This window comes from Hyaena hyaena, unplaced genomic scaffold (genome assembly GCF_003009895.1).
Source record: "Hyaena hyaena isolate Hyena2069 unplaced genomic scaffold, ASM300989v1 scaffold_178, whole genome shotgun sequence".
NCBI classification, from domain to species: Eukaryota; Metazoa; Chordata; class Mammalia; order Carnivora; family Hyaenidae; genus Hyaena; species Hyaena hyaena.
In genome coordinates, this window is record NW_024080807.1 from 1,590,812 (window position 1) to 1,615,943 (window position 25,132).

Here is a 25,132-nt window from a genome sequence, read left to right on the forward strand (position 1 = left end):
CCTGCCTGACGCCGAACTCCCATAGAACATGGATTTTGCTGCTTAGTTCACACTGGTTTTACATGTACTTTTGAGTCAAAGTAATCAAGAGGATTCCTGGCAAATATTAGGTATTCGTGTGGGCCTGGCTTAAAGTCAAATCGTGGACTAAAAACATGAATGGCAGTTCAATGACGCTGGCTTCCCAAAGCTAAGTACGAAAAGCCACCAAGTTTGACTGTGCCCACTTTCACGAACTTATAAAGTATTTTTTTACAGCCTTAAGAATGTTGGGCTCTTTACTACTACATGTTTCCCCTTAATCATTACTGTTAACAAGTGGCAGGGGAAGGAAATCTGAGGTCTCTTACAAAGTAGAAAGTTTACATGGATTCAGAAAAATGCTTTAAAGAATCGTGCTTTCTTTCCAATGGTAGCTTGAGCAGAATGTGTGGCTTTAAAAACCAGGTGATGCGTGGAACTGCTGGGTACTTTGAGGGGAGCCAATTTTAGGCTGCAGCCCTAACCGATGGGAGCTTTTCATTTTGCCATTTTCTGAGTGACTTTAATTCCGCTTTAAAGAAAACCAAGCTGTTTTCTTAATAACAAGTCGCAGAAAAAGGAAATGTTCAGTTGACCATCTCGGCTAGGGAGCAGGAACAGATGATAGTTACCCAGCTTTGAGCACAATATCAGACTCAGGAAAGAGGATTTTAGAGAACAAAACTTCTCATTTAGAAAAAGCTCATTCTCTCTGACCAAAGAGAAATAGATTTTCTCCCGTGCCTATAAAGAAAGTTGCATTTTTTAAACCCTGCAAACATGATTTTACTGACCTGTTTCCTTGAGAGCTACCAGCGGTTCAAGGGTTGCCCTGACTCAGAATCATGACTCTGTAGTAGAGATTCCTAGTAGAAAACGGTACCTGTGCCTGTCTCCACGGGAAAATGAGTGGCCTCGTGGAAACCAAGCCTCAGGTTCTCCAGACAGAGGATTTCTTCTTCCCTTCCCTTCCCTGGTACAGTTTTGAGTTCCTCTGACCTAAATTGGAGCAAACTTTGCCACCCCCGCCCCCCCACCCCCCACGACTCTGACTCAGCAAGCATTTATTGAATTCCTGTGGTGTGTGAGACGGGAGCAGAGCCCACCGCCTTTGGCAGGCTGGAAGGTGAAAATTGGGAGTCTTCTCCTGGCCTTTGTTTCTCTTACCCTGTCTTCTCCACTGAGCCTGTGGCCTTCCAGACTTTCTGATGCCACGTTTTCCCTTCAAGGATACTCTCAGCCTTTATTTAGGTGTATTCTTTTATTTTTTACCTGAAAACTCAATTCTAGATAATACTGCATCTGAATAGCAAATAATAAAAACATGGTCAGAAATTTAAGTGCCAAAATAACACATATTCCTGTGAGTCTTATATCAGGAAAACACCCCACAGCTTGACCTGTGACGTGGGGACACGACCTTGTCGGTGTGATGTCATGCCTCAGCCCATTTTAAAACCAAGGTCCAATACCCAAATGAAGAGAACAGATATTTAAGTTTTTGTAACGTTTTCATGTTTTAATTATAAGATGCATAAACTTGTTAGAGTACGTTGAATTGTGGCTTCTGGTATGCTTGTCACAGCAAGCTGATGAAGCTCCCTCTCTCTTTTAGCCTGTAATGAGACCATGGAAGTATTTAAAATTAGAGTGAAATCCCTTCCCTGCCAAAAACTGAAACTGATCACATAGCAACTTGAATATCATTGACCCCTTTTTCAGTTCCTTCCTGTACGTTAAAAGAATTTTAATAGTGGAAAGAAACCCTTCCTCTGAGCAAGATAGAAAAAAGGCATCTCTTTTGTGTTGGCAGATTAAAGAAGTGTGCATTTAGGACACTTGCTTTGTGGGTGGTGCCCCCTGCGAGTCCTGATGCTCAGCTCCGTCCCAGGGACAGAAGACACTGCGGTTACCCACCAGAGTGCATTTCTTAACTTCTCAGTTTGGCAGGATGATGTGACAGTTCTCACACAGTCTTTATTGTTGCTATAATAAATTAACATGTTATAGTTTTTAGTTTCATGCCCTGACATTACAGAATGAATGGAACTAATGGTAAATGGATTTCAAATGTGTTTGAAGATGGTTAAGCAGCTTTTGGATTTCCCTACTTTTCTGCTAATCGAAGCATTTTTCTCACATGTTCCCTTCCCTTGGGCATCATTTCCTCTTCCTCTCTCACATTTGTATTGGTTTACAAATTTACGTTATAAATATATGCAGATCTTTGTAACAAATATGAATGAAAAAGTATCTGACAGGTTGTCTGTAGTTCCGTTTGGCTCCCATCAGAACTGTCCTTCTCCCAAACTGGATCCCAGAAGCCAACATGGAGTGGACCGTTTTGGTTATTCTGATCTCTCACTTCCCTCTGAACACACACAAACATGGAGCCAGTCTGCTGTTCTCCCATCTCCCATCCGCTTTCCCATCACGGCCATAGAGACCCGGAAACATTTCCTGACCTCCTTCCTCTGAGATAAGCCGCCGCCCTCCCTGCCCCCCCCCCCCCCCCCCCCCCCCCCCCCCCCCCCCCCCCCCCCCCCCCACTCTTGCCCTCCGGCCCTCAGGCTTCCACAGCCTGACAAACACTTGTGCTGCTCAGGTCGGAGAGTCCCCTGGTTGAGTTCTCTCTTGTCCCGACAGAGGTGGGTCACCGGAGTTTGTTCCCTGGTGGAAATTCAAGCCCCCTCAAGTGTCTTCCGAGCTTCTGTGTAAAAATTTTTGGCATAGAAACAGTTTCTTTTTTCTGCAGCTTTACCTTTCCGTGTGTGTGGAATGAGGCCCGGGGTTTTGTTCAGTATCCTTTCAGCTACAGAAACTGTACCACAAACAAGAAGTATACTTGTGCCCTTCAGCAGATGTGACAGAAACAAAACAACTGCTTTCAAAGGCATAGTGTCCGTATGAGATCCGGTGCTTTCCATCCTTGAAGACGTCCCTTTCTGTTCCAGAATTCTTTCCTAGATTTTGAGTGGTGGTTTACTTTCTCCCCAAGACACCTTTAACCACCTTTCCCTCAGAAAAATAGGATCTATCCACTTGGTCACAACACTTGCATGTGGTTTATTTTCTGATAAAATATGAAGAAACTTCGTCTGTTTTCTCACAGTCGGGTGTGGGAAGAGCCTGGCAGCCAGTGGCGGGCCACCACAGGTCTTGCATCCGCCCTCCAGCCCAGCAGCAGGATGGCCTTGAGCGCGACCTGTTGGCCTTTGTACCTTCAGTGTTTTCGACTGTAAAATAGAGACCTGTACTTGCTAAAGAGGAGTCCGTCTCTGTTCTTTCCCTTTGCGATTGTATGTCCTCGTTGTTGCTGCCTTTTTTTTATTGTTCTGTGCCCTAGAGGTTTATAGATCTTTTTCCTGCAGCATGACAGCTCAACAAACATTTTACCTCTAACAGTGAGTGAGAAACCACAAAGGTAGGTTGTGGTCTGGTCTGGCCTGGTCCTGTGCCTTGGGGTTTGAGCTGTGTGATAGCGAGTACCCTGTGGACGTATAGACAGGCTGTTACATCATTCCTCCAGTCTGCACAGTGAACCTTAAAATGATCCCCCGACCTTAGCATTAGTCTCAGGTTCCAGGTGAGAATATGAAGATCAGAGAAGGCCTGTTTTCTCCAAGTCTCGTGGCGAGTACAGGGCTGGGCTTCAGAATCCTCGTGTGTCTTATACGTGTATCATTTGAAAAGACTGGAAGAAAAATGGGAAATTGGGGGAAGTGAGAAACATTCTCTAAAATGAATTCTGACCCCACTTCAGATCCCTGCTTCCTTAAATAAACCAGTAAAGCCTACAATGGGATCCCAGTTGGTCAGTGTACGTGTGTTTTGCCAACCCAAGAAGCAGCCCGTTGCTCTGCTCACAGTGCTCTCTCCTGATCCTGGCAGGCGCTGGCCCAGGCCATCAGGGAAGCCAGAGAGCAGCACCCCGACATGTCGGTCACAAGAGTGGTGGTGCACAAAGAAACGGAGTTGGAGGAAGGGGAGGAGTAAGTAAGGTAAGCGCCTGTATCCTCTGGGCCTTTGTCCTGACTGTGCTCCTCAGCCCGCGGAGGGAGGGATGTGAGATGCACCTCTGCCTCCCAGTGTGTGTCTCCTGTAGGCCAGGTGGTGGTTTCAGGCTGTATTATCCCAAATACACCTGCATATAGTTATAAACTCTGTTGGCCAGTGGGCAATGCAGTGTTAATAACTGCCAGGTATTGAGGCCTGCTGATAATTGACATTTCTATATTGTTTTACTGTTTACAAAGTATATCGGTATAGGGGTGCCTGGGTGGCTCAGTTGGTTAGGTGTTCAACTTCAGCTCAGGTCATGATCTCACAGCTTGTGAGTTGGAGCCCCTGGCTCAGTGCTGACAGCTGCTTCTGATTCTGTGCCTCCCTCCCTCCCTCTCTCTCTCTCTCTCTCTCTCTGTCTGTCTCTCTGAAAAATAAGAACATAGAAAAATAAATAATAATTTATATTAAAAAAAACAAAAACCAAAGCCTATCAATCATAGGTTGTCTTAATTGATGTTTACAATGACCCTTTGAGGAAGGTGCCGTTGCCTTCATTCAGATGAGGCATTTTTGTTGTACGGGGCACAAAAGCGAGATAAATTAATTCCTTTAAATATACATGAAAAATTATATATTAGAAAATGAACTGAAAAGGAAAAGATTGCTTTGGGTATATAAAAAATTTTTAACTTAAACCAAAGTAAAGGATAAATGACAAAGTTCAATATGCCTGGCAGAGAAGGAGTCAATATCCTGAATATATTACAAACTCTTACGTCTCATCAAAAAATTTAAGCACGTGAGTACAAAAATGGGCAAAGAAGTACACCACATAGAAAGTAAGTGAACAATAAGCAAAAAGTGTTCAGCCTCACTATTGTTTAAATCAATACAAATTAAAAATTTAGTGTACAAGTTTTCACTTTATAAATCTGGCAAAGCTTGTTTTTAGCTAGTGTTGGGGAGGTTAAAAGAGGAAAAATAATAGTCCTCTGCAGCTTTATAAATTAATAATATTTCCTGGAGAATATTTTGGTAAAACCCACATTAAATACACCTACCATTTAAACCATGGTTAAGAATTTATCTTAAGGGACGCCTGGGTGGCTTAGTCGGTTAAGCGTCCGACTTTCGCTTAGGTTATGATCTCGGGGTTCGTGGGTTCGAGCCCTGCATCGGGCTCTGTGCTGACTGCCAGCTCGGAGCCTGGAGCCAATTTCCAAGTCTGTGTCTCCCTCTCTCTGACCCTCCCCTGCTCACGCTGTCTCTCTCTCTCTCTCTCCTAGAAATAAATAAAAAATATTAAAAAAAAAAAAAAAGAATTTATCTTAAATAGGGGTGCCTGGGTGGCTTAGTCGGTTAAGCGTCCGACTTTCGCTTAGGTCATGATCTTCGCGGTTCATGGTTTCGAGCCCCGCGTCGGGCTCTGTGCTGACTGCCAGCTCAGAGACTGGAGCCTATTTCAGAGTCTGTGTCTCCCTCTCTCTCTGACCCTCCCCTGCTCACACTGTCTCTCTCTCTCTCTCTCTCCTAGAAATAAATAAAAAATATTAAAAAAAAAAAAGAATTTATCTTAAATAATCAGAGATATATACAAAGATGTACTTACAAGAGTATTTATCATATATATGTATATGTATGTAAATATGTATGTGTGTGTATATGTATGTGTATGTAATATATATATCTACGTATATAATATATGTGTATATACACATATACACACACCTACTAGCAAAAAATTTGGAACAGTTTAAATGGCCAATGGTAGGGATTGGTTATACCTTAGGATGCTTCTGTGTAATGACTAAAGTATAGCCATTAAAAGTTGTGCTAAATAATTCTTATTGAAATGAGTAAGTGTTCATAATTGCATATGTTTTAGGGTTTTAAAAGGTAGATTTTTTTTTTTTTTTGCATATCACATTTACCAAGTTGCTTTTTTGTTTTTAAAATGATCTGTACACTGATCAGCTAATGGATACATACATCACAGGAATGCTGGCCACAGAATACACATCTTCCACCTGTGGTCGGCCCAGTGCCTCACACAGCAAGTGATGGCTCCCATCCTTACCAGCACTCCCCTCTGATGTTTTAGTTTATGCTGAACTCATACAAAATGACCTGTAACTTTCTTGTTCTTACTGATCTTGATGGACTCTGGATACTAATCGTTTGTTAATTTTGTGTGTTGCCAATATCTTCAGGTTTATGGTTTGTCTTTTATTAATATAGGTCAGTATAGTTAGTATATTGAATGCAGTTATTAATAGAGTTAATACAGTTTAATTATCACTCTTTTCTTTATGGCTCATGCTCTTTCCATACCCTGAGGTGTTAAAGGTACTATTCAAGCATTTTAATGTTTCCTTTTATAGATAAATCCTTAATCCATAAGAAATTGGTTTTTCTGTATGATGAGAAACAGGGATCATTTGTTTCCTCTGTAAGGAGCCAGCGTTCCAGCCCTGTGTATTGAAGAGCCCATCCTCTGCTCTCTAATGTGTAGGCCATTTATCAGTTTTCTTGTATGTGTGTGGGTGTTATGGGCACGCTTGTTTCCTGTGTCTCTCTCTGCTCCAGTGCCATACCACCTCAATTATTATAGCTTTAAAATGAGTCTTGATATCTGTTAGGATGTATCTCTCCAATTGTGTTTATTCCTTCAGGAGTGTCTTGTCTATCCTGGGCTCCTGCTGTTCCATATAAATTTCAGAATCAGATTGTTGGGTTCTAAGATAATCCTATGGTATTTTAATTGGAACTACATCCACTTTGTAGCTCAGTATGGTAAGAATTACATCTTTATGATATTAAGTCTTCTGTCCCACAAAGATAAAATACCTCTCTCCATTTATATAGGTGTTCTTTAATGTCTTCCAACAAACTCATAATTTTCTTAACCAAAAGTGGTCTTACAAATCTTTTCTAGCTCTTGCTGATGTAGGAACATACAGTCAACTTTTCAATATTTGTCTTATATCTAGCAACCTTTCATTTGTGCCATTTCTAATAAGTCTTAATGTGAATTGGTTATGTCAGTTATTCCTTTTACTCCTTTTTTCAGATGCATGTCTACACACAGACACACACACAATCAGTCACACATGGCCACTGAAGTTTGCTTCTCTTAGAGGACCTCTTTTATAAGCAGCCTCGTTAAACAGATTTAGGAGGTTAAAATGTAAATTCACATGTAAGGTGAGCAAACTAGATAAATTTGGAAAGATTCATCCATTTGAAAAATATTTAATGAGTACCAGAGTGTACTAGGTAGAGTTCGGGCACTGAGGATTCAAATCGGCACATTGGCAAACAGAACAAACATGGTGTCCTTCTTCGGGAAGGATCCGCTCCGGGAGAGGGGAGGTGCAGATATGAGCAAATAGAATGTAACTGCAGATGTGCTCCCTGCTCTAAGGAAGTAGGTAGGAGAGAGCCAAATATTGTAAATTTAACCTTTTACTTGAGGAAACCAAGCTTGAGTTGAAATCTGAAGGGCGAATAGGAGTTACTCAGTGTCGGCAGCCATCTTCGCATCCCCGCCTCCTGCTGGCTGCAGCTTGTTCTCGAACACTTTCCCTTGCCTGGTGCCCTTCGGGGCTGGGAGGAGGAGTGTGTCTGTACCCTTTCAGCTGCTCTCCAGCTGCACTGCCAGGATCCCACAGAGGCAGCCAGGTGGGCTGAGGCAAAGAGCAGGACCAGAAAAAAAGAAATAATGATTGGTGACGTGTCTGCCCATCTTCCTCTCTCTCTCCTGATCTGACCCGACCTCTTCCTCTGGAGTAGCTCTCAGCTTTTGATCAAGCATTGAAAGTAGGGGAGAGGGTAGCAAACACAAGATGGTGAAAGGGGAACCCGCAGAGGGCTGAGCCTCCCCAGGCCACCACCCTCAGCTGCGTGTTGGCTGCCTGTGAGGCAAGAAAGCAGTGCACACGGGCTCCGCTCCGGGAAGAAGGGAAACACCACTGCAGAGGGGGACTTCACTACGTCTTTGTAACTTTTTATTTTTATGTTCTGTTAAGGACGACTCCCTCCAGTTTATCCTAAATGCATGTTTCCGAGCGCTCAAATGGACACAAAATGTTAATGGTCTTGTCACCACTAGACTGGTGCTCCCTGACAGCCCTGACGAGGAGGTGGAGTCCCGCCGGATGGTTTGTTCTGTGTGGCCTCAAAAGAATGAGCCCTGGGAGGGGGAGCTCATGACTTTGCCTCAGGTGGCACCATAACCTCTCTCGGCCCAGACTTCAAACAAGTCCCTGTGGCTCTTGGAATAATCACTCGTGGGATAAAAAGCAGACAGTGACTCCTTTTCATCCGAAAGCAGTGAGCAGTCAGAGGAAGAAAGGAAGAGCAACCTCTCATCCATTTACTCGCTTTAGTCACTTTTTTGTTGTTCATTGCACCAGATCTGTGGACGGGGGTAGCCTCTCATGTGTACCATGGACTTGCAAATCAAACAAGATCTGCAGTCACAATAAATCATTGTAGCAGAATCGGGTCTCTAGTTTGAGGATGTGTTCTGAGCCGAGTTTGAAGGGAACCAAAATCTCTGCGTGAGGATGGGGCGTCAGATGGCGTCTCACCTAGGCTTCCGGGGGAGTAGGAATAGCTTGATGAAGAAAGGCACGGAAGAGGGCATTCCAGGCCGGATCTGGTACTGTGAACCTGACCCTCTGCAAAGGGTGCACCATCAGGCACAGCTGGGTTGCAGCACACGTGTAGGAAGGAGAGTGGGGGGAGTGGAGAGGGTGCAGAGAGACGGAGGCCCGAGCATAGAGTCTTGTCTTTATGCAGAAAGTGGAGAAGAGAGCATGCCTCATGTATTTGAGAGATGGTAAGGAGATAGATGTCTGTGACTTGGTGACTGTTTGCACGGGGATATGGAAGTTAGTTGGGAAAATGGCAGAGCAGGGGAGAATCCCAGGCTTCTGGCTTGAGCACATGAGTTGATGGTGGTACCTGTAATTTTAGTCATGGGATGCATGTGTTATTCCTCACGTCATGTGCAATATGGCCGACTTTCTTGGCTTAGCTGTCTTAAAGCTAGGTGTATTTTTTGTCCTTAGTACTGTATGAGAAAGCACCTGCCATAGGCATTCTGGAAGGAGTTTGGCAGTGAATTTGTAAGTCCCTGTCTGTACACACACACCCACTACAGGGTTATTTCAAAATTTACCAGGTGGTCTTGAGTGTTAGGAGGAAATGTAGCACAGCAGGTTTGCTGGGTTCTGTCTCATAGGTTTGTGACCTGGGTGGGCTATTTCACTTTTCTGTGTATAAGTCCTGCCACCTGTGAACTGAGGATGATAATAGAAGGTACAGAAGAGTTTGTTTCCAAGGCATGTTGTAAGAACTTTTTGTAACGTCTAGCATCAGTTCTGAACCCTTCTTGCTTTTAAGAATAAAATACAAGTTGGAATATTCTGCCCCAGACATGTTGAGTTTGAGATGCACATGAGAAGTCTACATGGAGAGGTCCAGGAAGTAGCCAGGAGCTTTGAGAGAAATCACAGCAAGCTTCTGAGCAGGAGGTGGAGGTCTGAAGGTCATGTGAATGTGTGCTCTAGTGAGGAAGCCTTCGGTTTGAGTGACCTGAGCCAGGACAAGACGCAAGAGGAGAGGTGGGGAAGGTAGGAAGACAACAACGAGGAAAGGGTGTCACAAAAGCTGCAGAAGAAGAAAACTCCAAGGAGAGGGTAAGTATTAAATATGGCCAAGAAATTAAGTGACCATGGGGCGCCTGGGTGGCTTAGTCGGTTAAGCGTCTGACTTTCACTTAGGTCATGATCTCGCGGTTCGCAGGTTCGAGCCCCGCGTCGGGCTCTGTGCTGACTGCCAGCTCAGAGCCTGGAGCCTGTTTCAGTCTGTGACTCCCTCTCTTNGGTTCGAGCCCCGCGTCGGGCTCTGTGCTGACTGCCAGCTCAGAGCCTGGAGCCTGTTTCAGTCTGTGACTCCCTCTCTTTCTGACCCTCCCCTGCTCACGCTGTCTCTCCCTCTCTCTCTCTCTCTCTCTCCCCTAGAAATAAATAAATAAATAAAAATTAAAAAAAAAAAAATTAAGTGACCATGTCCTCTGAACTCATTGGTACGAAGTCAGCCTGAGGCTCTGTCACAGCTGCCTCAGTCGGTAGCAGCAATGGGGCCCTGTAACAGGCTGAAGAAGTAGGGATTTCACATGGCAAGTGCCTTCAAGAAGCTGAAAACACGGTGATGGGGCCTTTGGCTTTTCCGTGCACTCGTTATCCGAGGAGATGGAGAGCACAGGTTTCATGGAGCCCTCAGAACTAGCGCTGTGATTACCCCACACCCGGTACAGCCATCCTTCCTTTGAGGTAGACCTTGAGTCCCAGTCTCCCACCCACAATAAATAACTCTAAGTTCATGCCATTGCTTCCTGTGCTGTGGTGCATCCATGAATACCAATTTCTAAATGAGATCATGTTGCATCCAAGCTAACATTTCAGAGTCAGGGTGATATTCACAGTTTCTAAGTGAACTCAAAAGCCAAACAGGAAATTAGCATTCACTATCTAACTGACTTGACAAGAGAAAAGAGCCATGTTGGCTGAACTGTTGGCCGAACAGAGTTCTAGCTAATTACATGTGGGCCCTGTGATGAACATCATTCCGTGTTTAAAAGAGGAAGCACAAGCCTATTGACTTCCAGGTGACTGTTTCCAGTTCAGGAGCCAGTTTTTCAGGCATCTCAAATATGTTGCATTTTTATTTTATTCTATTTGCCTTGTTAGGGTTAGGCTAGTCTCATATCGAAGATTAGAATTAGTTTTCAGTATAGATTAATCAAACCTAAAATGAAGATTTGTACATAGACATCAAAAGCCATTTCGGATTTAATGGCTTTCAGGCATGGCTAGTTTTCACTTGGCAATGCTGTGGGGTATTGTGTTTAACATTTAAAGCTGGCAGGTGCAATCAGTGAGTCCATTCCAATATATTTGAACTACCCAACGGAAGAGGTGCTGGATGCCACTGCCGTTGTGTGTTCATTAGCACCTGGTAGTCACTAATGCCCCAGGGTTTGCTCTTGGACAAAATTATTATTGACTATTGTTTTTGCAAATGAAATGATCTTTATTCATTTTTTTTTTGGTTCTAGTAATAATAGAGGCAATTATAATTTTTTTTTAAAAAGGGACAATAGCAGAAAATGTAAGTGACCCATAATTCCTCTGCTCCTGGAGGTAGATAATTCCTTTTCACAGTGTGTGTATGTGTGAACACATTCACACATTCCCATCTCTATTTGTGTAGGCTGCTAGTGTTGATTCTGTTATGTAGCCTGTTTCCCCCCCTCCACTTAATAATACATTGTAGATAATCTTCCTTGCCATTATCTCATCGTTTTTCAACAGCCATTGAACAGACACATGAGAGTTTATGTGACACCTGTTAATGGCCATTTATGTTATTCCTGTGCTTTCACAGTTAAACACACAGCTGTGAAGACTACACTTGTGTGTACGTTTTGGGTCATGAATTTCATTGTTTTCTAAGGGCAAATATTTTCAGAATTCTACTTAGAGTTGGTGTGCCACCAAGGGTTTCTTTTTTTTAAAATTTTATTTTTTAATATTTATCCTTGAGGGAGAGAGAGACAGATAGAGCGTGAGCGTGGGAAGAGCAGAGAGAGAGAAACAGAATTCGAAACAGGCTATAGACTCTGAGCTGTCAGCACAGAGCTCAACGTGGGGTTCGAACTCATAAACCACTAGATCATGACCTGTACTGAAGTCAGATGCTAACTGACTTCAGGCACCCCCCAAGGGTTTCTTTTGGGCCGTATTGCCCACCTGTCCTGGAAGGTTCTATCAAGTTAGACTCCTGCTTACAGTTTATGAGCACCTCTGTTTTCCCACGGTTTTCTGACATTAAAAATTGGAAAACATTTCAGAAATCTTTGCCAGTCTGGTGAGGAAAAAGCATTGGTCCCCCCCTTCTTTTTTTAATTGTGTATTTCTTTTTTTTCATTGCTAGTGAGGCTAAATTTATATTTGAATTGTCAGTTCTTTCCTATTTTTGTATTCAGGTGTTTATTATCTCTTACAGATTTATTAATTAACCCCTTAGTCACAAATACTGCACATTTCCCCAGTTTTCTGTTATTATTGAGAATTAAAAAATAGCCCCATAGAGGTGGGGCTGGTGAGGCAAAAAGACAAATTGAAAGCATGAAGGTCATATCCAAAGTTTTGTTTTTTGGCCTGAACGGTATTTTTTAGAACTTGGATTAATGGTGCTTAAAATGGGAAGGCACTGAGCAACTTTAGAACCATCAGAAACCTTAGGAATGTTAGAACCATCAGAAACATGAGAAACTCCGCTGCCTGTCATGGAGGCAATGGCTGCGGATACGCTGTCTCCCTCAAATGAGGGGAGTGCTCTGGGTCACCAGCGGCTCTCCATGCTGAGGCTGTTGGTGCCCAGTCTCCCTACTGATGTGTGGACACCTCTGAGGAGGTGGGCCTGGTGATTATGACTTTATTTTTATTTTTTTATATAGTTTATTGTCAAGTTGGTTTCCATATAACACCAGTGCTCATCCCAACAAGTGCCCTCCTCCATGCCCATCACCTCCCTTCCCCTCTCCCCCTCCCCTATCAACCCTCAGTTTCTTCTCAGTATTTAAGAGTCTCTTATGGTTTGCCTCCATCCCTTTCTTTAATTATTTTTTCCCCTTCCCCTCCCCTATGGTCCTCTGTTAAGTTTCCCCTGTTCCACCTATGAGTGAAAACATATGGTATCTGTCTTTCTCTGCCTGACTTATTTCGCTCAGCCTAACACCTTCAAGTTCCATCCATGTTGCTACACATGGCCAGATTTCATTCTTTCTCATTGCCATGTAGCAGTCCATCGTATAGATAAACCACATCTTCTTGATCCATTCGTCCGTTGATGGACACTTAGGCTCTTTCCATGTTTTGGCTATTGTGGAGAGTGCTGCTATGAACACTGGGGCACATGTGCCCCTCTGCATCAGCACTCCTGTATCCCTTGGGTAAGTTCCTAGCAGTGCTATTGCTGTGTCATAGGGGAGTTCTAGTGTTAATTTTTTGAGGAACCTCCACACCGTTTTCCAGAGCAGCTGCACGAGTTTACATTCCCACCAACAGTGTAAGAGGGTGCCCAGATTGTGATTTTATTATACCCTAGATGAGGGTGCTTTGAAGAATAGGAAAATTAAGAGAATATTCAATCTTAACTGCTTATGGATCATCTTCTCTCAACTCCCCACCCTTTTAAATGGGAACTAGAATCCTGGAGACCAAAGTCATTTGCATAGGTCACTTCTACTCAGGAATCCTAAATGCCATCCATATGTGTAACTAAGTATAGTTTTATCTGTCTGAAGAACTTCTCTCGTGTTAGTCATCCCAGATACTATTTTTTAAACATGTAAATTTGTGGGTGGCATTAGGAGGGAATTTTGCTATGGTAACTGATGAGTGTGAGTGCCTTTGAGTGTGTGTGTACGTGTTTTTGATACTCCTGACCCCATGAGAATTATATTCAGTGGCTTATTGGCCCTATGTTTATTTAACTCTTATGCATCAAAATAGTTTCGTTAGCCTTAGAGCAAGTGGGAATCTAGACTTGTCCAGTATGATAGCCCGTACTCACAAATTTGGCTATTCCAAATTGAGATGTACTATAAGTATAAAATACTGGATTCTGAAGATGTTGAGGGGAAAAATGTAAACTGATAATGAGCTAGAGAGTTGTGTCTAGAGATGAGTTCTTTTGATTCCTACTAACCTTCCTGTTTAAGGAAAACGTAAAATAAATATTTAGTTCGGTTCTTATATGCTTTCAAAGGTTTTTTTTTTCCTAAAAGATAAGGGTTTTGATATAATTTTTTTAAGTGCAACTTTTATTTGATGCTCCAGAGAAATGTTTTCTCATCTCCTTATCTTATGAACCTAATATTGATACAGGCCTAGCTAGAATACAGTATACTGAGTGTAACCGTTCTCAAGTCCACTTGGTATTTAAACGAAGCTTAAGATTTTGTAAAATGCTTTCATATCAAGTTCCCACAAGATTTAAACCTAGCAGAGTGAATCAGAAGAACTTACTCCAGCCTTAGGGCCAAATACTAACTACTCTTAGAAATCTTTGTCAGAGCTTCAAAGATTTGGGAAAACCACTTTTTAAAGAAGGCAGAGTCCTCCCAGGATGTTATAGATGTAGTTATTTAACAAGAGAGAACAGAAAAATGAAACCGAACATTCCACTTAAATCAGCAGGTGAAAGTAATGAGGAAGTCCAATACTAGTGCTTTCTTCCTAACGATAAATCCAGTCTGTTTGTTTCCCCCCCCACACACACACCCCTGCTCTTCAGGCTTGCTTTGCAGCTCCATCCCCATTACATTCACTCATGGATTCATCAGTGGGTACCATTGTAAAAAGACCACGTTCGAAGCACTGTGATAGTAGTTGTGAGAAGGAGGTCAAAGCATAGGAACACGAATGCTGATAAATGTATAGAGTTTAAAAAAAAAAAGTGTTTTAGGAGCACCTTGGTGGCTCAGTTGGCTAAGCAGCCGACTTCAGCTTAGGTCATGACCTCACAGTTCGTGGATTCGAGCCCCGCGTCAGGCTCAGTACTGACAGCTTAGAACCTGGACCCTGCTTCAGATTCTGTGTCTCCCCCTCTCTCTGACCCTCCCTTGCTCACTCTGTCTCTCTCTCAAAAATAAATAAACATTTAAAAAAATTTTTTAAATAGTGTTTTCAGAACAGCCTTCATAAAGGGCTATGAGAGGCGCCTGTGTGGCTCAGTCGGTTAAGTGTCCGACTTCGGCTCACGTCATGATCTCACAGTTCATGGGTTTAAGCCCCGCGTCAGGCTCTGTGCTGACAGCTAGCTCAGAGCCTCTCAGAGCCTGCTTCTGATTCTGTGTATCTCTCTCTCTCTGACCCTCCCCTGCTCACGCTGTCTCTCTCTCTCAGAAACAAACAAAACATAAAAAAAGTTAAAAAAAAAAAAAAAAAAAGGCTATGAAAGTTGACCAGAGATACAGTTTCTGATTGGCATTTCCGAGAAGACCTCGCACTGTTCTTCAGGAAGGTCAAATCCATCAGTAGAGTGTGGGATTGATTGAAAGCGTGCTAGATTAGATGAAAGGTCCTATAAGGGAACAATTGCACTGGTTCAGGCAATTATTAATGGGGAAACTAACACCTCTGTCTTCAAGAGTAGAACAGAGTTTAATTTGGAAGCAAACCCGACAAAATTTGAAATATTCAGTATATGAACATGTATAAAAATAATATGAGCTAATAGTCATTGGTTGCCTGCTCTGTGCCCAGCTTTGTTTGAGAACTTTGCCATTTATTGTTTCAGTTAGTTCTTACAGCCATTCGAGGTGTTGGTGAGGACACGGACGCCTAGAGAGGTTAAGTCTCTCACCCAAGTCACACAGCTGGTGAATGACAGAGCTCGGCTGACCCACAGTCAGTCTGAATCCACACTATACACTGCTTTGCAGAAGGCTTCATGACGGAGGTCTTTCAAATAACTGACTCCCACCAATGTACTTGAACCATGATTCATTTTAGAAAAATTTTCTATAAAAGGTCTTTGAGGTTGCAGCTATGATACAAAGCTAAGTGAACATGTAAAACCATATTTTGTACAATAATCCTGTTTAAAAATGAGGTAAAATTGATGTTTTCAATTGATAGGATATTCTGAAATTGCTGTGTGGTTAGTAACTCTTTAAGAGAGACTTGAATGTGTCAAGTGTAAAGATTCTAATAGAAGAAGTACTGTGGGCTTTACATGCATCTGGGTGGCTCAGTCAATGAAGCATATGACTGTTGCTTTTGACTCTGCTCATGATCTTGTGGTTCATGAGTTAGAAACCCACATCAGCTTCTGTGTTAACAGCACAGAGCATGCATGGCATTCTGTCTCTCTCTGTACCTCCCCTCCTCGTGCTTGCTCTCTCCCTGTCTCTCTCTGTCTCTCTCTCAAAAAAACAAACATTAAAAAAATTTGCTGTTAGTTTTAAAGAAAACTCAATTAACTGGCCTGCTGGCAGCACTAACATCACTCTCCTTGAAGGTAAGGGAGTGTAATTGGCTTAAAGCCTAAAGAGATCTCTGGCCATGTACAGTGTGGAAGGAAAGAAGGTGCTCTTCCTGATGCCTTCCTCTGGAACGGGAAGGAGCTGTGCTCGAAAGGCAGACGTCATTTGTTTGTTTCTTTGTTTATTTTAACAAAGGGCAATTTGGAGAAAGCATCTCAAAATCAACTCTTTTTTTTTTTTTTTACAAATAGTTTATTGCCAAATTAGTTTCCACATAACACTCAGTGCTCATCCCCACAAGTGCCCTCCTCCATGCCCATCCCCCCCTCCCCCCCACATCCATCAGTCCTCAGTTTTTGTCAGCATTCAAGAGTCTCTCATGGTTTGCCTCTCTCCCTTTCCCCCACCATTTCCGCCCTTCTTCTCCCCCTTGTTCCTCCGTCAAGTTCCTCCTAATCCTCCTATACGTGCAGACATATGATATTTGTCCTTCTCTGCCTGACTTATTTCGCTCAGCATAACACCCTCAAGGTCCATCCATGTTGCTACACATGGCCAGATTTCATAATTTAAAATAACAAGGAAAAATACAAAGAAAAAAAAAAACAAAAAATAATAAAACAATAAAAAAATAAAAGAAACTTAGGCTCTTTCCATGTTTTAGCTATTGTGGAGAGTGCTGCTATGAACATTGGGGTACATGTGCTCCTATGCCTCAGCATTTCTGTATCCCTTGGGTAAATTCCTAGCAGTGCTATTGCTGGGTCATAGGGGAGTTCTATCGTTAGTTTCCTGAGGAACCTCCACACTGTTTTCCAGAGGGGCTGTACCAGTTTACATTCCCACCAACAGTGTAGGAGGGTGCCCGTTTCTCCACATCCTCGCCAGCATCTAGAGTTCTCTGATTGGCTCATTTTAGCCACTCTGACTGGCGTGAGGTGGTATCTCAGTGTGGTTTTGATTTGTATTTCCCTGATGAGGAGGGATGCTGAGCATCGTTTCATGTGTCTGTTGGCCATCTGGATGTCCTCTTTGGAGAAGTGTCTTTTCATGTCTTCTGCCCATTTCTTCACTGGGTTGTTTGTTTTTTGGGCGTGTAGTTTGGTGAGTTCCTTATAGATTCTGGATATTAACCCTTTATCTGATATGTCATTTGCAACTATCTTTTCCCATTCCGTTGGTTGCCTATTAATTTTCTGGGTTGTTTCCTTGGCTGTGCAGAAGCTTTTAATCTTGATGAGGTCCCAACAGTTTATTTTTGCTCTTGATTCCCTTGCTTTTGGGGATGTGTCAAGTAAGAAGTTGCTGCGGTGGAGGTCAAGGAGGTTGTTTCCTGCTTTCTCCTCTAGGGTGTTGATAGTTTCCTGTCTCACGTTCAGGTCCTTTATCCATTTTGAGTTGATTTTTGTGCATGGTGTGAGAAAATGATCTAGTTTCATTCTTCTGCATGTTGCTGTCCAATTCTCCCAACACCATCTGTTAAAAAGGCTGTCTTTTTTCCATTGGATATTCTTTCCTGCTTTGTCAAAGATCAGTTGGCTGTATACTTTTGGGTCCACTTCTGAGTTCTCAATTCTGTTCCATTGGTCTATGTGTCTGTTTTTGTGCCAATACCATACTGTCTTGATGATGACAGCTTTGTAGTAGAGGCTAAAGTCTGGGATGGTGATACCTCCCGTTTTGGTTTTATTTTTCAGTATTACTTTGGCTATTCGGGGTCTTTTGTGGTTCCATACAAATTTTTGGATAGTTTGTTCTAGTTTTGAGAAGTATGCTGGTGCAAATTTGATTGGAATTGCATTGAATGTGTAGAGTGCTTTAGGTAGTAATGACATCTTAACTATATTTATTCTTCCTATCCATGAGCATGGAATGTTTTTCCATTTCTTTGTTAATTTCCTTCATAAGTTTTCTATAGTTTTCATCATACAGATCTCTTGTATCCTTGGTTAGGTTTATTCCTAGGTATTTTATGGTTTTGTGTGCAATTGTGAATGGGATCAGTTTCTTGATTTCTCTTTCTGTTGCTTCATCATTGGTGTATAAAAATGCAACCGATTTCTGTACGTTGATTTTGTACCCTGCAACTTGGCTGAATTCTTGGATCAGTTCTAGTAGGCTTCTGGTGGAGTCTGTCGGGTTTTCGATGTAGAGTATCATGTCATCTGCGAAGAGTGAAAGTTTGACTTCCTCTTTGCCAATTCTGATGCCTCAAAATCAACTCTTGAAAGCAAAAATACTTAAGTAAATCAATGTGGTGTCAGCAGACTCAACTGAATTTTTGTCTTTGAAGTGAAATTGTGTTAGGGTGTATGTTATCAAGCATTATATAGTGGCGCTCAGAAGATGCAGAGATGGGGGTGGAGGGCAACCAGGTCCGAGACCTGAAGGTGGGCCACTGGAGAGCCTCTGAGGAGCACTGTAGCCACGTTAGGATGTTGAGCCAAACCAGGTGATGCAAAGTTATTTCCCTGAACTATTTGCTGAACAGGTGCTGACCTATTGACCATTTGACCGGAAAGGAAACAAACAAACAAACAAAAAACAACCCCACTATCCAAGAGAAGGAAACGGTGATAGGTTAGAGGCAGCAGATTCTACACAAGCGATTCCTCAGCTTTTTGGTCTCCGGACACTTTACTCTCTTAAATATTACTGAAGAACCCAGAGAGCTTTTGTCAAAGTGAATTCTATCAATCAAAATTCACCCTAGTAAAAATCAAGATTATTGAAATTTACCACATTATATATAAATTTACCACATTATATATACATTATAGATTAAATAGAACAAATTAAAAATATTAAAGTAGTTAAAAATAATCATGTAGTGAAAAAAGCCTCTCTGAAAAGGCTGCACGGGGTGTGTGGTTCCAATGATATGGAATCCTGGAAAAGGCACAATGAGTGAGACACTAAAAATTAGATCAGCGGTTGCCACTGATCTCATAAGAAGAGCCTTTAAATATTGGGAAGCTCTCAAGCTCATAGTGGCCAGACTACAGGTTTCCAGAATTCCAGTTTTCCCCTGAAAGCTTGAATTTTATCACTGGCCACAAGAATTGTCCATTGTTTTTCTTGAAATGCCAGCCTTACCTCATTTTCAAGAAAATGCCTGCCAAATTGAATAACATCGTTTATCCATCAGTAATTCCCAAATAAAGAAGGTGGTTATGAAAAAGCAGACTTCAATTCACAACCCAAGCATGATTTATTTTCTCTAGACCTTCGTCGTCCTCCTTGCAGCAGGAGTATTCTATGCCTGTTTTCCATTTCATTCCACAGAATGTTAAAAAAACAGGAACTCACCAGTTTTTTTTAAAAAAACCAGTTTTTTTAAAAGAAATTTAAAAAAAATGTTTAAAAATATATATATTTTATTCATGTTTTCAAGATCTCTGGCTATACTGCTGCCCTATTATAATTGAATCTTAATCCGAACCTTAGTATTATGGTTTCTTGCAGTATTTTAATTATTTTGGGTAAAAACCACATTTTTGCATTCTTATTACGAGTCCCCTTCGGGTGAGTGCTTTACCACTTACAGGCAGTATTTCTAGTGATTTGGGTCAAATACTTTTTCACAACTGCACCTTCTGCAATTGACTGAATCTGTTTCTGGAGTAGTGCACACTCAAGTTCGAGCCTCCGTGTGAGCCCCTCTCCGTGGAAACACTAAGACCGTGCTTTTCATCAGTGATAAAACCCCTGTGCGTGAATTTGATTTCCCACTGCGCACCAGGCACACTAAGACACATTTGAGTGTTCAGAACCCTCTGTGAGGACTTAAGGCGGAGTAGGCAACGGTACATTCCCTTGAAGAATTTGGATTTGCCACCTTGACTGGCCAAAAGATGGGGGCACAGGCTAGGGAATGGCACTGTATAGTTAATAATGTTCACGGACATGGTATAATCTGGGGGCGGGAAACTGAAGCATGGAAACAGTGACTTGGGCTTTAGTTTTTGTTTACTTGACCAAAACTCTAATACGTACATAATGTATAATCCATATATGTCACAGCTTTGATCTTATCCAAACTCAGGGTGACCATTACGATGTTGCCAAAAGAGAAAAAGCTGGTAATCAGCTCCAGTAATTAATGCCTCTCAATTTGTATTGACAAAATAAGATGCCCAGACTATTGTGAATGAGGTAGAATCAAATCTTTAAAAAAAAAGTTCTTGTATGAAGCTCTTATGAAGAATCAGTGTCTATCCTTCAATTTGATTGAGATGGGTAATAAATCATTTAGAGCCAAAATGTAACCTGTTGAAAAAACCAAGTATGAAGGTTTTTTTCTCTCTCACAGATACATGCCAGAAGAACAGAAAACATTTAAATGTCTGATGCTTGTGTATTAGTGGCACTGGTGATCCTGTCCTTCTCTTTTCTCCTTCCTTGTTCAAAGGTGTACTATTTGCAGGAATATATTTCCATATGTGTTAAAGGAAGCAGTTAGAAAAAGATAGGTGGATGTTTCATTTATAAACTTCATACAATAAGTTACTCCCTATTCACCCAGAACAGTGAGAAACTTGGATGTTCTGAAATATGAGCATCTCATTAGCTCAGAGTTACATTTGATTTACTGCTTCTTAAGGAATGAGGAAAAGGATGCATTTAACATTAAAATTATAATAAATGTAATTTTCTTTCATTCTGAAAACGGTTTGGAATTCTAAGAGTGTGTTAAGGTTGCCATTTGTAATACTTATTACCAGAAAAGGAAATTGGTTTCTTTTACTTTCTAGTGGTTTGATTGTGAATAAATGAAAGTAAATGACATTTGAGATCACATGGGTAACTATGTCTTTTTCTCTGCATATATTTCAATAAACATTGAAGTTCTTTGAAATCAAGATCTCTCATTCAATCCTATATATGCCTAGATTCCTGTTTACTTGTCTGCTAATGACTTGGAAACAAGTTTAATTTTAGCTTTCTTTTCTAAAGTGAAATTTTTATTTCTTGGTGAAAACAGATTCAGAGTAGTAACATGACATGGAACGTAGAGGAAATGGAGAAAAGGAGCGTAAACCTCACCCTTTCTGTAGGTTTCTAGGCACGGATAACATGAGAGGTTCATTTTCTATAACCTAAGTGGGGCTGAGTGGCAGCTGGCTTCCACAAGCCATGCATATTCACTAAGCAAAGAGAACCGAGCAACCAGCTCATAAAGAGCAAGAATAGATAGTGTGACTGAAGGTCACAGATAACTCCCAGTTTCAGTGTGATTGGTAGTTTTATCTATTCCCACTCCCCAGCCCTCAAGTTTCTGTTCATCGTTACTAAACTAAAGAAGGATGACTTTGTGTTTTTTCCATTGATGACCGCCCCCCTCCCCCTGCCCTGTCAAGAATCAAGCAAAGTCCTAATGTCAAGAATCGAGCAAAGTCCTAATGAGTAATGAAATAGCCAAAAGCAGACAACAGGTGGAGATCATGAATTTGATTAATCTATCCTCAAGAGGCTAGAATAATATTTATGATAAATCTCAATAGTGGGGAGTTTTTCCATTAAAACAAGACTTAATTTTACTGAGACAAAGGGGTGTACATTCTAATTGACTTTGGGGCCATATCTCTTGCAAAGGGCCTTAATTACCACTTTCCACTGACCTCTGTAATCACCTACCATTTGCCAAAACTTCCAACCAAGCTGAAGTAAAAAGTGAAAAAGTACCTTCTCAAAACTTTCTCTCGGGGCTAATGACCATTCTTATTTTTTGTCTATCTCCGTGTCTACTCCTTTTTTAGTCCTCTCTTCTGTCTGCACCCCCTTTGATTGTGAGCTTCCCCAGGACCCCTGTCTCTCAGTTCCCTTAAACTTGCAAAGACTAGTTCATGTGCCAGTTTTACTTAACCCTTTGTGCCAACCTTCAGATCCATATCCATGGTCCTAGGATCCTAGGTCACCTTTCTTTCTCCCTCTGCTTTTGAGGTCCCAGACTCCAGACCCGAGAGTGCTCTTCTGGTACTTTCTTCCCAGTCACCACCCCCTGATTGTTCTTCAAGCAGGTGTTCCTGTCTGTTCCTCGCTTGGTTTCCACAGCACTCACTCACATCTGAGTCCTGATCATCCAGCAGTCAGGATGGTCTTCCTGTCTCCCTCCTCTCCGCCTGTAGCCTGTTCATCACACCGAAGCTGCAGTGAGGTTTTCAGAACCTAGATCAGGCCATGTCCAGCCTTCCTCAAAACCAGCCTCCTCCTCTCTGGGGCTTGTTCTGCCCTGCATGAACTCGCCCCCCCCCCCCCCACCGGGCTCTCTGACCTGTCTTCCGCCTCTCACCCTCTACTCCAGCTCATCGCAGCACACTGCTAGCTGCTCTTTTATCTGAACGTGCTTCCTAAATTCGTTCTGTTTTTGTCACATCAAGTTTGTACTTGTCAGTCAAGTATTAAAGACTAGACCTAATTTTTTTTTTTACCTGACTTTCCATTACTCACTGTATTATTCCCTATTCCCAGTGATGTCCATTTCCTCATGATCCCTCAGTCATTCTCACTCCCCCTTCAGCCCTCTTACTCTGCATATGCCCCTGAACATCATCTCACTGGCTCCTTTCCCGGCCTCTTTTCCCCATTCCGTTCTCCCTCCTGAAGCACCTTGTCTGTTCATTTCAAAGAAGTCAGAGTGGACTTTGTTTTCCCTCCTTCCCTGAATCTAGCTTTGAAGCCTACGTCGGTTTCTCCTTTTTGGATTCTTAATGCATGAATTACCTCTGTTTTATAATTGACTCCTTTTGTGTGTGCATTCTTAGTTGCCAGTTGTTTCTGGGTGCTCGTCAGGCCCCCACATACTGTAAGGCCCCCAGGGTGGAATAGTTTCCAGCTGGTCTTCTGGTAAAACATGCTCTTTATTGTAGAATTTGTCAGATAGTAACTGTTGGTTACTTGATTTGGAATTGGATGGGATGTTACAGTTTTTTTTCAAGTCTCTGTCTTTGGAATATTTAACTCTTGTCTCTTTTTTCCTCCTAGAAATGCATTTTCTAAACAACATTCAACTTTGTGAACCTGAAGAATTTTGATCATTCCAAGTCTTAATGCCACACCACTACTTCAGTGAATTTATACTACGACTGGTAACCATGACCAGGAGCCTGAAGAATTAAAATGCCAACAACCAAACCTTACCTTAACAGCTCCGGTCTATACTGTTCCCTCGCATTTTAATACATTATTTTGTTTTATAACCACTTCTAAATCTTCTTGATTATTATTATTATTTTTTTTTAATTAGGGAGTTTTGTTTTTGTTTCCCGTTTACTTTGTGTACAACTACCTGCTTCTTAATCACTCATTTTGATCCAATGATAGTGAACAAAGCCAGCCCGAGCTGGTACGGTGTTGTTCACTTGAACAGGTGCTGTTGTGTGGAAAGGAAACTTGGTGACTAATTTCAGTAGCGTCTTTCCTATCTTCCAGATTCTTCCCATCGAATTCTCACAGTAAATATCTACAGATTTTTCAGATTGCAGTCAATACCCTGTACGAGAAAACATTAATACAGATTAAAAGCATTTCTTACATCTTGAAAATTTTCTAATGTTTGAGAATTTCACTGGGGATATTTTTTATATTGAACCCTGTTGACTTTCCAGTCCTCCGACTTTGCGCTAAAAAGTCGAAAGTCAGACAATGTCCAGACTGGAGAATCACAAAGTTCACTGACCGTGCACTGTGTTTAGAGACCCTCTCGCACCACAGTGCCAACGCTTCTCAGACACGTGCCCTTCGGCCGCATTCCAGAAACAGGAGGGAGGACGAGGAGAAAATCATTGCTTCCCTTCTGCTAAAATATTCGGGCAGCTTAAAACCTTAGTGCTTTCTTTCTTAACATGTCCAAATTTCAATACTTTCCATTATTTGACACACTTGTGTAGGACATTTGCTTTGTATTAAACCTCCTTGTCTACTTGTAAAACTGACCTTCTGTTACGGAGCAGGTATATCTCTTTCGGATAGTTGGATGATTCACACAGGGTTGAGGACACTGGGGGAGGAGCAGGGGCTGTGGTGGTATTTTGATGGTTGTGAGGAAGCTATACCATTTACCAGCGGACACCAGAGACCTGATAGGGACCTATTAACTGTATTGAACGTTTTTTTCCTTTGCTTTTGACCCTATGTATAGTTACGATGCCAGATTAGATTTATAGCAGCTTCAAGTTGTATTAAATGATATTTTGCTTTCTGTAATACTGTTATAAAATAAAGTTTGTTTATTCTCTGAACTTGTCACTTTTTTTTGAAAAAAATTTTTAATGTTAATTTTTGTGTGAGAGAGAGAGAGACAGACAGAACATGAGCAGGGAAGGGGCAGAGCGAGCCGGAGACAGAGAATCCAAAGCAGGCTCCAGGCGCTTAGCTGACTGAGCCACCCAGGGCCACCAGTCACTTCTCTTTTTATAAGGGTTTAAAAAATAAACTGGAGTGTCATTTTCATTCTAAAGTCCTAACATGTTGTAAAACGTAGCTTTTGTTATTCAAATATCTTATAATGTGCTGCTGCTGCCGGCATCACTGATTTGAAATCGCTAAAGCAGCATTGAAAGTTTGGAAATCATTGTTTAAAGCACCATATCCCTCCTGCCTGCTTACACGATCCACCCTAGCTTTTACAGATTCTCCAAGGGACAATTTTGCTCCTTTTCTTTGTGTTTTTCTTGTTTGGTTCTTAGAAAATACGTTAGCTGTACCATCTGAATCCTCTTCTTCATGTTTTGCTGTCTTGTCCAATGGACTTTAATGTATCAGGCGGGATGGGTTCTGCCAAGGGGCTGTGTTTAATCAGGGTGGTTTATTGTGAAACTATTGCCGAGACACATTAAATGCTGAGTTTTCTTCTAACCATTGAAAACATTCTACAGCAAATGACCAACAGGGTATATTCTGTTTTAAAATGTTATGTAGACTTTCTCTAGTCATTTGAAGTGAGCGTGTTAGATACAATTTGCATAACCGTCTTCTTTGAGATCTGTTCCCACTGAATTATCTCTCACCTTGTGAAAGGTCTTTCTCACTTCCTGCAGAACT

At 41.8% G+C, this 25,132-nt stretch overlaps 1 protein-coding gene across 11 annotated transcripts in view; it reads left to right on the top strand.

Moving 5' to 3' along the window:
* EPB41L2 (erythrocyte membrane protein band 4.1 like 2) overlaps positions 1-24,330 on the top strand; it is a 222,382-nt gene extending 198,052 nt beyond the window's left edge. For all 11 annotated transcript variants that reach the window (XM_039240417.1, XM_039240418.1, XM_039240416.1 and 8 more), the window contains 2 exons: positions 3,913-4,022; positions 23,075-24,330. In XM_039240417.1, coding sequence (XP_039096348.1) covers positions 3,913-4,017 — 105 coding nt within the window. In that variant the 3' untranslated portion in view covers positions 4,018-4,022; positions 23,075-24,330. The remainder of the gene's footprint in view (positions 1-3,912; positions 4,023-23,074) is intronic.
* Positions 24,331-25,132: the final 802 nt, after the last annotated feature.